This window comes from Gadus chalcogrammus, chromosome 23 (assembly GCF_026213295.1).
Source record: "Gadus chalcogrammus isolate NIFS_2021 chromosome 23, NIFS_Gcha_1.0, whole genome shotgun sequence".
Classification (NCBI taxonomy): domain Eukaryota; kingdom Metazoa; phylum Chordata; class Actinopteri; order Gadiformes; family Gadidae; genus Gadus; species Gadus chalcogrammus.
This window is the reverse complement of record NC_079434.1, coordinates 6,299,463-6,311,676: the sequence shown is the minus strand read 5'-3', so window position 1 is coordinate 6,311,676 and position 12,214 is coordinate 6,299,463. Positions and strand designations below refer to the sequence as shown.

At 51.8% G+C, this 12,214-nt stretch overlaps 1 protein-coding gene across 1 annotated transcript in view; it reads right to left on the bottom strand.

Moving 5' to 3' along the window:
* sulf1 (sulfatase 1) overlaps window positions 1-12,011 on the bottom strand; it is a 17,845-nt gene extending 5,834 nt beyond the window's left edge. Inside the window, exons 1-10 of the mRNA XM_056584619.1 lie at window positions 11,926-12,011; window positions 11,479-11,654; window positions 10,870-10,998; window positions 10,112-10,168; window positions 6,974-7,100; window positions 3,598-3,892; window positions 2,435-2,681; window positions 2,078-2,174; window positions 1,832-1,926; window positions 137-309 (exon numbers count right to left, since the gene is read on the bottom strand). Coding sequence (XP_056440594.1) covers window positions 137-309; window positions 1,832-1,926; window positions 2,078-2,174; window positions 2,435-2,681; window positions 3,598-3,892; window positions 6,974-7,100; window positions 10,112-10,168; window positions 10,870-10,998; window positions 11,479-11,654; window positions 11,926-11,997 — 1,468 coding nt within the window. The 5' untranslated portion in view covers window positions 11,998-12,011. The remainder of the gene's footprint in view (window positions 1-136; window positions 310-1,831; window positions 1,927-2,077; window positions 2,175-2,434; window positions 2,682-3,597; window positions 3,893-6,973; window positions 7,101-10,111; window positions 10,169-10,869; window positions 10,999-11,478; window positions 11,655-11,925) is intronic.
* Between the last annotated feature and the right edge of the window lie 203 nt (window positions 12,012-12,214).

Below are 12,214 nucleotides of genomic sequence, written 5' to 3'. Positions count from 1 at the left end.
TCATAATAAAGCCTAATTTCGGGTGATGGAGTGAGTGAATGCGTGAATGCGTGAGTGAGCATATATATAAATGTATGGGTGTGGTCCCGTAGAGCTGTGGTGATGAACCGTCCAACAGGACACTGCAGTGACGTACGGTTCCAGAAGGGGGCGGTCTGCCAGTGGTCGTTGTTGTGCGTGAAGCAGGTGAGACCGGGCATGCTGCAGTCGTCTCCTTTCTTCTGCCTCTTCCTCTCCTTCCTCTCCTTCTTCTTCCTGCGCAGGTCGTTGTACAGCTGGGCCTTGGAGTCCACCTCCTGGGCCGCCTCCCTGACGGACACACGAACACCACCAATCAGAAACCAGAAAGGCACGTTTGGAATGATATGGGTCTTGGGGACATTCACCAAAAATATATAATTGACCTTGCCATTGTGTAAAATAAAGAGCTTACTTGTTTATTTAACTCTGTAATTAAAACGCAGGTCTATATTTAATTATTCATAGAGTCGTTGAATATTGGCATGCAAAAAAAAGCCTGAACATTTGCCCTGAATATTACCCAAAACGTTCCAAAGACGTATTATACATAAAGTACGTTTCGTTCCCTGCCACCGAATATCTGAGGATTTAGCATCTGAACATTCAGATCGCGAAAGACGAAAACCAACACTCAATGATTTGAATGTTTTGTGCGGCATCAAACTGTTCTCTTATCGCTGCGGCGCACTGCGGAGCACTGCGGAGCACAGCTGCTTCGGATCGCGCAAATCTGTTCCCAATGTCTGCTGCTGTGGAGGAGGCCGAGGGGCGCTGTGTTCAGGGGCTCCCCTGGACCCCCCCCCTCCCCGTTGAGCCGCTCTATCTTTACCACACGCTCAAATCACTTCCAGACCCCCCCCCCCCACACACACACACACACACACCATATCCCTTGCCATATGCTTCTGGTGGCTTTTATACCCCTACCTAGAGCCACAGACACCTCGTGAAAATGTCAAGAAGGCACGCTTTGCACACACACTGCGATGCATTGGACCAGGTCAGGCCTCAAATGAGCTTCAAAAGCCACACACACACACACACACACACACACACACACACACACACACACACACACACACACACACACACACACACACACACACACACACACACACACACACACACACACCACACACACACACACACACACAAACGCACACACATTTACACACTTACCCAAACCTCAACCTACCTTAGACCTACAAAAAGCAGCGATAAACACAACCATGCCAGTCAAGGTAGTAAAACATGCAGGGAACATGCAGAGGTAGAACAGCCATCACACACGCACACACACACACACACACACACACACACACACACACACACACACACACACACACACACACACTGTATATATTACTACCAAAACACAATGCAGTCACAAACACATGAGGAGGTTTGTAGTATGAGTGTGAGATTGGGGTGTTGTGAGGGGGGGGGGGGGGTCAGTAGAGGATTACTGGGCTGGTGGTCATCACACGGGGGGATGGATGCGTAGCGATGGATGAGGAGAACGACACCGGACGCAGAGGAGGGGCACTCACTTAAAGGGGTGCAGTTGGCCTTTCTTGTTCTTCGTTCTGTGGGCCTTGTTTCGCTGGCCTTTGCCATAGAAGCTGCTTCACACAACGTCGACACAACAGAGAGAAGGGGACACTAAGGAGCTGCAGACTTCTCTCACACATCTACGGACTGTGATGATTGTGTGTGTGTGTGGGGGGGGGGGGTGCTAATATATGTATGAATGTATTAATGTTTACACTACGTGTCAATAAAGCTCTATTGAATTTAAATCAGCACCAACCTCCTCTTTCCACAGTCACAATCGCCCGGCCGGCGCCTCTTCAGGTGACCTCTGACCTCTCTGAGGTTCTTCATCTTGTCCTGAAGAGCCTCAATCTGGGAAAGAAGAAATTCAATACTTAATTAATCCTTATAATTTGGTTGCCACAACTACAAATTGAGGGTAACAAGGGGCCAGGTAATGGATTGAACATAAACTTAAATGTTAGATAAGTGCGCTCCATCCCATAATAAGTGGCTGACGTACCTCCTGGTCCACGTAGCTCTTGTGGTCCTTCCAGGCCCGGGAGGACTGGTACACCTCTCTCTCACAGTGCACTGTGTCGTTCATCAGGATGAAACACCTTAGAAGACGCACACACACACACACTTTTAAACACAGATTATCTGACAAACCAAAATGTTGAATGATAAAATCACACATTAGAGGATGTGATCGCTTTGTTCAGGTGAGATATGTGTTTTTGTTCACATTTTGTTAAAAAGTGAACTATTATTATTATTATTATACACAATTTAGTCGTTTAGCACTAGTTTTTTAAGTTTTAAAAAATGTGACCTTGAGAAACGTTCATTAAGGGGGTCATTGGGTCAAGGCTCGTACTTGTGCGTGACTTTGACCGAGTTGGGGTACCCGATGGCGTTAGTGTCGTCCGCCAGCATCTCCTCGGAGCCGTCGTTGGAGCCGGGGTAGAGCTCAGGGTCCTCGGGCTGGTAGTGGCGCTTGGTGATGACCCGACGCTGTACGGCCGTCTGGTCGTCCGCCTGCAGGTCCACGTCGTAGATCCGACCCTCGAACACCACGGAGAGGGACCGGGCCGGGCGGGTGTGGACGAAACGGGGGCGGAACCCTGGAAAAGGAAACACAGTCATTTGTTAAAGGTCTGCTTTTGGCTGATTTCCATGACATTCAAATATAAATATGAAGTAGCTTTCCTTTATTTAAGGGGTTATTGACCAAAATTACGCACGTCAAATCCCCTTAACACATTACAGCATCACCTTTGGTTCGTGTTGTTCAGCTACACTTCTGCAAAGCACCACTAGATGGCAGTAAAGCACAACGACGCTCGTACCATTAAAAACCATTACCAGGGCCTCCCACCAGAGAGACCTAATTCCAAGGACTTGTTATAGGAGTGGGGATGTGCATGCAATTTTATTTTTCCATTTCTCCGTCACGCATCTGTGTGCCCTTCAGGTCCTCAATAATCTATTAGACTAAACCGTGGCTACAGCCTTGGCCTACACTGTTATTATTCTCATCGCCATGGAGAGACAGCACATAAACAAGGTCTGACGGGACTCTGGGCGAACAGGTCATCGCTCTGCGCGCGTGTGTGTGTGTACAAGTCTGTCCAAATGTGTGTGTGTGTGTGTGTGTGTGTGTGTGTGTGTGTGTGTGCGTGTGCGCAAACACACACAAGCCCACGAGCACATCCCCACCTGCGTGTCGGCCCCGCCCACGCCCTATCATTAAGCCAGCCTTGTTTATTGGCTGAGACGACGGCCTGTGATGAGGTCACATTTATTTCTAGGGGGTTGGCTCCGGGGACGATGGAAACGGTGACGGCGCCGCCTCCCAGTCCACTACTACCGGGCTGGACCGGGAACGCGCTGCGCTGCTTAACACGCACACGTTTTTTTGTCTCGTACTTGTGCCTGTGTAAGGTGTCTTCAGCGCGCTGTAACCGTGGACGACGCAGAGAAAAAGGAGCTAACGGATGAACATCGTTTTGTTTGTTAATTAATTGGTGCAGTACTCACGCTGCCCGTTGGCGACGGGGAACTGGCGCTGGGCGCGGCGGTCCGAGCGGGAGGGCTTGAAGGGGGCGGCGCCCGTGCCCGCGTCCGGCTCGCCGCAATCGCAGCCCCGGGGGTCCCTGGCGTCCCGGGGGTCCCGGGGGTCCCTGGCGTCCCGGGGGTCACGGGGGTCCCGGGGGTCGTAGCTGCTGCGGGGCCGCAGGCTGCGGGCCCTCTTTCTGGGGCCCTCCTTCAGACCGCCCCCCTTGCACTTCTGGATCCTCCACTTGCCCGTGATCTCCTCCACGCAGTGCCACTTCTGTCCAATCACACGAGGGGAGACAAGACACACCAATCAGTGAGGCGGGGTTTGGATGGCGTCGGAAGACGTAGCTCAAACACTGTGTTCAAATGCTACGTGTGATGCTATGCTCCAAGCTCCGGCGTGTTTGACTCCCAGTCAAAAGGTTCTGTGTTCGAATCCCGAGGTCCACAATCCATCGACGCATTCCTGAGCAAGCAAGACGCCTTGTTACACCCTACCTGCCCTCGAGGGAAGTATCTGAACTGGAGTGCGAGTTACGAAATGACAACATTGGAAAAAGTTATACGTATAAATGAGCAGATGTGTGCGATTGTTGCCACGCATGCAATTGTGTGGCAGGAAGTCAACCCAGAAAGAAAAGCCAAACACATAGGGCACGACCCTGTGTAAGCGATACAGGGTCAATCAAAGACAACAGAAAGAAAAGGGAAAAGCTGCTCCTGCCCTGATTCAGAACGAGAACGGCGGCACCGCAAGATCCGTCAGGCGGATCCCACACAGTCTGGGGAAAGAACCCAAGGGCCTCCAGGAACCCGAGAGAAAGACACACCGACACCACCGCAGAGGGATCAACCGCATCTGTCTGGCGGCGCCTCCGTTTGTATCCCTCCTTCGTCCACCGTAGAGCCAGAGGAAAGCCCGTATCACTGTCCCCTTCTCTGGCTTCGATGCTGTCGGGGGGGGGGGCCAAGAGCCTCACCAAGCCGGGTTGTGTCAAAAAACACAGAAGCCCACACACACACTCGCACTCACACACTCTCACACACAAGAGACACTTCAGTCTCAACAGCTGCAGTCGCACCAGCTCTGGGAACGTGTCGGCCTAATTGCCGCTGTGAGTGTGTGAGCGGGCCGAGTGGGTGGGACCCTGTGGCCTCCAAACGGAGCGGGCGGGCAACACGTCGGCCCCGGGACCCCGCCAGGCCCCGCGTGATGGGCGGCGAGTGTGGGAATGAGGGTCCGGACAAAAGGGCCGCAAAGGGGGAGGGAGTGGGGGTCAGGTTTCCAGTTTGGCCCCTGCTCAACGGACTGAGGAGCCCGACAGCTCTGCCCACACACACACACACACACACACACACACACACACACACTCACACACATCGCGCGAGAGCACACACACACAGCGAGACAAGGCCGAGGGCAGACGAGGAAGACCTCTGCAGGCAAGCTAAGACAGGAGCAGAACACCTGAAGCGGTCTGGAATCACACTGCTTGTAAAAAGGAGTTACATCATCAATGGACTCCTCCACAACCACCACTTGCTCTATGACACACATCGCCCCGAAACACTTCCAATACAATTACACCCACAGCACAACCAAACAAGAAAGTACAAGAGAGGATCGTGTTCTGGCTGAGGCGGGACGAGTTTCCATGAAAGCACGAACACGTAATCGTAGCCAGAAGACGGTGAGCCCACTCTCTGACTCCTCCGAGATACTATCGAGTTATACGCTCTGATTTGATCCGGACTCGAGGTCCCGCAGCGTTTTAGGGGAACCACGGAAGAATCAGAGCTATGATAGCATGTGTCTTTGGCCCGTGGTTTCCAGAGACAGTTTGGTCATCACCTCACGTGTCAGACTCCAGAAATGGTCACTCCCTGGGGAGTCTGGCAGGTAGGCGGAGCCTATTATTCATGAATAAATCTAAAGGTTGTTCGCCACCAAAAAAACATTTCAGAAAATATGAAGTATTTTGAGATTGGCTGGATTTAGTTCCCTTAACCTTGAATAAAGAAACGTAAAGCATTCCTACATCCTTGAGAAGAACTCCATGGTTGAGAGTTAGAGCTCACTAAATGTAAAAAAAAATCCAAACACATGGGTTTTATTATATATAGGCAAAATTGGAAGAAAGGTGTATAATAAAATCCCACAAAGCACTTGCCAGCATAATTCCCCTGCATGTAAAAAAAGAGAGAAGTAATCCCAGGATGCTCAATGGGCGGTAACGGCACATACAGTAACTAGGACACACACACACACACACACACACACACACACACACACACACACACACACACACACACACACACACACACACACACACACACACACACACACACACACACACACACACACACACACACACACACACACATCTGAGCTCTACAAATAGCTCCCTTAACATCCCTAATAACCGACTTAGTGTTGCGGACGCACTTGCTGAGGCAGTAAAACACCAGCCGATCTGGTTCCTATTAGCAGGCCGTCGGAAACCCCCGTCTGCCTTTTACCGCCACCTTCAACAAGAAGAGCCGGGGTGCAGCGTGGGGTTTGTATTGTTCTGCGCACGCCAAGGCCGCTCAGCGTTCTCAGGCGCTCCACCGGCCCGCTGCTTGGGGGCTAATGGGCAGAGCTGGAAGGAGGCGGCGAACAGTCGGGGGCCAGCGCTCAACAAGTGAGACCAAATCAGATATCATAAAAGCAGCGCAATTATGAACTAATTGATTTAAAAGGCCTATTTGGCGCGTGGCCCTTTAAGAGCGCGGCGTCGGCCAGATGTGGGCCGTGTCGGGGGGAGGAAGGCCCTTCAGGGAGCAATTTGCACCTCTGCTGTTGGATGAGGAACCGGGTCGATGTGAAGGCAAACCTACGCTCAACCTCGCCACTCTCTTTCACAAAAAGGTTTGCAGCTGTTTCACACACAAAAGGTGTTAATGGGGGGCTGTGCCTGTGTGAGTGTGGGTTTGTGTGTGTGTGTGTGTGTGTGTGTGTTTGTGTATCTGTGTGTTTTTGGTGTGTGTGTGGTGTGTGTTTGTGTGTGTGTATCTGTGAATGAGTTTGTGGGTGTGAGTGTATGTGTATGTGTATGTGTGTGTCTGTGTTGTATCTGTATGTGTGTACGTGTGTGTGTGTGTGAGTTTTGTTTGTATTGAATCTCTCTATGCGTTTGTGTATATGTGTGTGCTGTATCTGCATGTGTGTGTGTGTGTGTGTGTGTGTGTGTGTGTGTGTGTGTGTGTGTGTGTGTGTGTGTGTGTGTGTGTATCTGTGTGTGTGTGTGTATCTGTGTGTTTGTGTGTGTGTGTACCTGTGTGTTTGAGTGTGTGTGTGTGTGTGAGTGTGTACCTGTCCGGGCTGCAGGCAGGGCGTCTGGAACTCGGGCTGCTGGCAGGTCTCCTTCACCTTCTTGTACTTGGGGAGGCTGTTGGTCTGCTGCGTGTTCACCTGGTCCTCCTTCTTCCTCACGATCTTCCTGCAGGACACATGACAACCTTCGATTACTCAATTCATTCATGACAGCGCCTCGACAACCGACTGCTGCACGGTACCATCCCGAAAACTCAACTCACAAATCACGCTAATGAGAACTTTTAAAGAAGTACATAAGTAATTGTATAAAGGAACAGCCAGCATGAGCATATATTATGCATCATAACTATTGCTGATTGTTAGGGAGAGAGTGTGAATATTTATTTTAAGCATATATTAATTATATTTCAGTGTATTTTCTACCTATCAACACAGAGCCGCAACCAGAGCCATGGATTTACGTCCACTCAGCGGCCCCCTGTGATTGGCTCGTTGATCCAGAGCGGATGCCCTCCTAGCCACCGACTCCAGCCAAGCTATTTGACCTCGGCTTGGCAGCCAAACTTTACGGCCCGATCCCTCTACCCTACAGACAGCCTCTCCCCTCTACCCTACAGACAGCCTCTCCCCTCTACCCTACAGACAGCCTCTCCCCTCTACCCTACAGACACACTCCCAACGATCACCCCCGATCAGCCCGGCCAGGCTAATCAAACACCGCCATCCACCGGTCGAACACACACACACACACACACACACACACACACACACACACACACACACACACACACACACACACACACACACACACACACCACACACACACACACACACACACACACACACACACACACACACAAATATCGATGACGTGAGGGGACAACCTGTCTCCTCGTATCAGAAGTACACAAGCCCTGGCACTGCCCTGAACCCAGGAGGTTCACTGCCAACGTTCACACTGTAGCCCAGGCTGTTGGGGGGGGGGGGGGGGGGGGGGGGGAGCTGGTTAAAGAGCCAACAGTTGGTGTCTCTCCGACTGCCAGACGACTACATTAGAGGCTTGTGCAAGTGCTGAATTTATCGCACGGGAGAAGATTGAATTCCGGTATAGGGCGTCTGGAGCTGTCAGAGGACATTCCAGTGATTGTGGAGGTACTGTAAGGTCAGGGAGAGCATCCGGGGAGGACACGCCTCGGTGTGCGCTGGGCGGGAGGAGCCGCGCAGTAACCACGGCCAGCCACCGTGTTTGGAGAGCACAAAGTGAAGAGAAGTCCTGAATAAATCACTCTGTTCTGCCGGAGCCCCGTTCTGTGTGTGGGGGTGAAATAAGCGGCAGAGGTCTGCAAAGGCTAATCTAGGCGCTTATGGAAGGGAGCACTAGCCAACAGGCTGCGCATAAACAGCGGGGATTAATGGAAGGGTGGATTAAAAGGGCTAAATCCCCAATGGGTCAGAGGTCGGGTGCTTTTCATTTCATACGCAGCAAGCGCGCGCCTCCCTAGCGTACTCCTCTAGCGGCTGAAGCAAGTGCCCAGCGGGAGGAGCCACGGTGATATAGTGCTAACTCGTACAGCGCCATGCTACTAGGTACAGCGGTAGGCTAACTGGTACAACAGTATCCTAACCTTTTACCAACTACAAGCTAACAAGCTAGCTACGGCGGTGTGTTAACTGGTACAGCGGTCGAGCTAAATGATGGCTCTTGAAACCACGACAAGCCCTCCTGTCTCCTGACGTGGCCGCACGTGCAGACGTATAAACGGGTCGCATTAATAACCTCATATTTCAGGACATATCTCATCGCGGGGAAAGGATCATCTACTTCCCAACCTTCCCATCTCCAACCTTATCTAGGAATATCATCGCACACACACACACGATGCCAGCGCCGTTCAGGCAAACGACACCACCTGGCTGCGGTCCCACTTCCTGTCCCCCCCCCGCCCTCCTCCCCACGCTCTCCTCCCCAAATTGTTTTCTCCTCTGAGCAGGGGCCTCCGCATTGCCACGCGAGGACAGCGACGGCGGCGGTATTTGTCCCGCGCCCCTCCTGTCAGCCCCCCTGACAGCTCACCCCCCGGCTCCTCTCTCCGGCAGCGCTAGCATGTCGCAGCGAACAAAAGCTCTGCTGTGGAGACACAACAGCGGTGTCGTGTTCTGCCGTTGCATGATGGGAGATGGCGGGGAGGTTAAACAAAGGGGGCGACACTGGTTTGTTTTTTGTTTCTTTAGTGAATGTGTGTTTTTGTGGAGGGGTTGGGGGGCTTGGGGGGGGGGGGGGGGGGGTTGTGTGTACTTGAACTCTTGGGGGGAGGCTGTCGCTAAAGAAATCTGTGGCGCAGCTCGAGTCCCAAAACACCCCACGAGTGGTTCGATGTTGGGGCCCTCCCCGCCAGCGTCATTTCACCCAGGACCATCCCCCCGAGACAGACGTGACCCCCTCCCAGCCCTTTGGAGCTAGGCTAACATCACCGCTAATGCTAACCACTAACGCTAACCGCCATTTATCTCTACCAGTGTTTGTGTTTGTGTGTGTGTGTGTGTGTGTGTGTCAGTGTGTGTTTGCTTGTGCCTGTGTGCGTGTGCGTGTGTGTGTGTGTGTGTGTGTGTGTGTGTGTGTGCAGAGAAGCTGGGGCAAGTCATTCTTGGGGGTCACGGCGGTGTGCCTCATTATGCAGGAACCCTACCCCCCTCCCACACTGAGGACAAAGCTCTTGCTGGGTTTTGGTTTTTGCTCTCTTATTTGTTTGTGGAACCAACAATGTCCCCGTCGTCACGGCGTCAGCAACCTTCTGCGAGAGCTGTCACAACGCGGCAGCCATTTATAGTCCCACTGAAACAACCCGGCCCAAGGAGACGTGTGTTTTCCCAGCCGACTGCGGTCAGGAAATGCCTGTCAGACAGCAAATAACCAAGGAAGAGAGCAAGAGGACGGGGGAGTGCTGGTAAATCATGGGGTGAGGGGGTGAGGGGGTGAGGGGGTGAGGGGGGGGTGAGGGGGGCGGACACATGAGGTCTCGGCGCGTCCCGGGTTCAATAAATACAGAAAAAAAAAGAAAAAACGTGCGTGTCCCGCTCTTTGCTGCTCATTGTGTCGTGCTGTGTGTTGTGTTGGGGGGCCGATGAGTCGACGAGTGCGTGGTGAGGAATGTAATCAGAGAGCGCTCCGCTTACCCTCGCTCCACCAGGAATGTGTCCCTCCAGACTTTGGGTTTCCGGTTGGGTTTGAATCTAAAGAAAAAAGAAGGAGAAGATGAAGAAAAATGAAAAAGGCGGAAAGGGTAATAGATTTGGTACGGCCGATGCCCTTGCTGCTATGCGGGTCTTTCTCCGGTACGTTACGCAACGCCCAACGCGGCACGCTTAGCGGGGCCGCCGGGGTCAAATATGGAATCAATATTCCTTTACGACCGCCGACCGAACAGAGAAAACACTTTAATACAATCAAGAAGAAGTGTTTTTTGTACATTCCCAGGCCCATTGAATTGAAAGGAATTTGTTTAGACTAAGGGGTTCCTACAGTCTTCAGTTTGCGGAGTGCATTCCAGCGTGGCTAAACGGAGGTCATTCGCTGCACACTTCAACGTCCCTTTGCTCACGTCGGCCCGGGGAAATCAAATGATTCAATTAGCAGCCCGAATGAGAAAAGGCAAAAACACAACAGAGGGAAAAGTGCCTCAAAGGATGGCGGGCCAATGTACCAGAGCCAAGCCGAGTCCTGCTCAAATTGCACTTGGAACCACGTCCCCCCCCCCCCGTCCCCCCATAACTGGAACGCTGCCATTTTGGATTTTTGGCCGGGACACTTAGCTTTTTTCTTGTTCAGTGCTTTGGTACCGTTGGCTAAAGCAGTGTGATTGTAGCACATGTGATGCGCATTACGATGTTATTGTGTATGGTTTGGAGCGCGGTGCGGGGTCGGGCTCACGAACCTGTTGCCTGTCTTCTCCTGCTCCAGCAGCTTGAAGATGGACTTTCCGTCCATGTCTGCGGGCGTGTCCAGCCCGGCGATGTGCAGGATGGACGGGGCCAGGTCGATGTTCAGCACCATGTGGGGGTTTCTACGCACAAGACACGCACACAGTCATATGTTAAACACAACCACGTCTGCTGTACCTTGAACCTTTCCCCTGAAATAATGAAGTCAAGGTGGAATGCTTTCTGTTAGATAAACAGCCTTGACTTAGAACATGTTTTTCCCATTTCCCATAGTTCCCACTGTCACACAGCGATTTCAAGAATTTAGAGGAGGAAAAATGAAGGAAGCCTCTACGCATGCCTCGTGTCATCCAAAAATAATCATGATTAAAAGAGTGGCTTGCGCCCTGTGGTCATGTGAAGCATTCTGCGTGCTCAAACCATGTCAGTAACTCATTAGCTATTTAGTCCTTTGGCAGCAGACACTTAATTCCAAAGCGGCCAACAGACAGATATTTTAGATACAGATCATTTAGGAACAAGCCAGGTTAGCCATCGTGCTCACAGATGTTTGGTTGAACGAACCAAAGCTCTATGGAAGAGAAAGAGGGCTTGGGTCTTACGTGGCCCCGGCCTCCACGTTGGGCCCTCTCAGGAAGAAGGGCACCCGGATGTCGAAGTCGTAGGGCATGGACTTGCCCTTGACCAGGCCGAACTGCCCGATGTGGTAGCCGTGGTCAGCGGTGTAGATCACGTACGTGTTGTCCAGCTCTCCCGTCTCCACCAGCATCTCGTACACCTGGGGGCCACAGAGGAATTAGTAAAGATTCAAAATGAGGAGGAGGGTCCTTATTAAGGGGATGAGGAGATCTTTTGTTGTAATGTGTGGTTCAGGTAACAATACATTAAAGTTTAGAGTGAAGTCAACAGAACATCATGAAAGTCAGGCTGAAATAGTGGATATAAAAGGCACGGTTATTTAAACATTCATGAATAGGAGAACACTAGGAGAGAGAGACACAGAGAGGTGGAGATGGAGGCGGACCGATCAGGGGAGGGTCTCTGCGTACCTTCTGCACCGAGTCGTCCACGGACATGAGGGTCTGCAGCCTCTTGCGGTGCAGGAAGTTGGTAAACTCCATGTGGATGGGCCTCATGGGGCCCGTGTACTGCATGATCCAGTGCTTGTCCATGTTGGGGGCGTAGTTGTAACTCGGGGTGCTGGTGGAAGGTAACAATAAGGGGAGCAGGTAAAAAAATGAAGAATGAAAGGTTATTGCCATTGGAGGACATTCAGCAACCTTTCATATATGCATGCAACCCTGGAGGGAAAACATTTATGAAAATCGCTTCACGGAA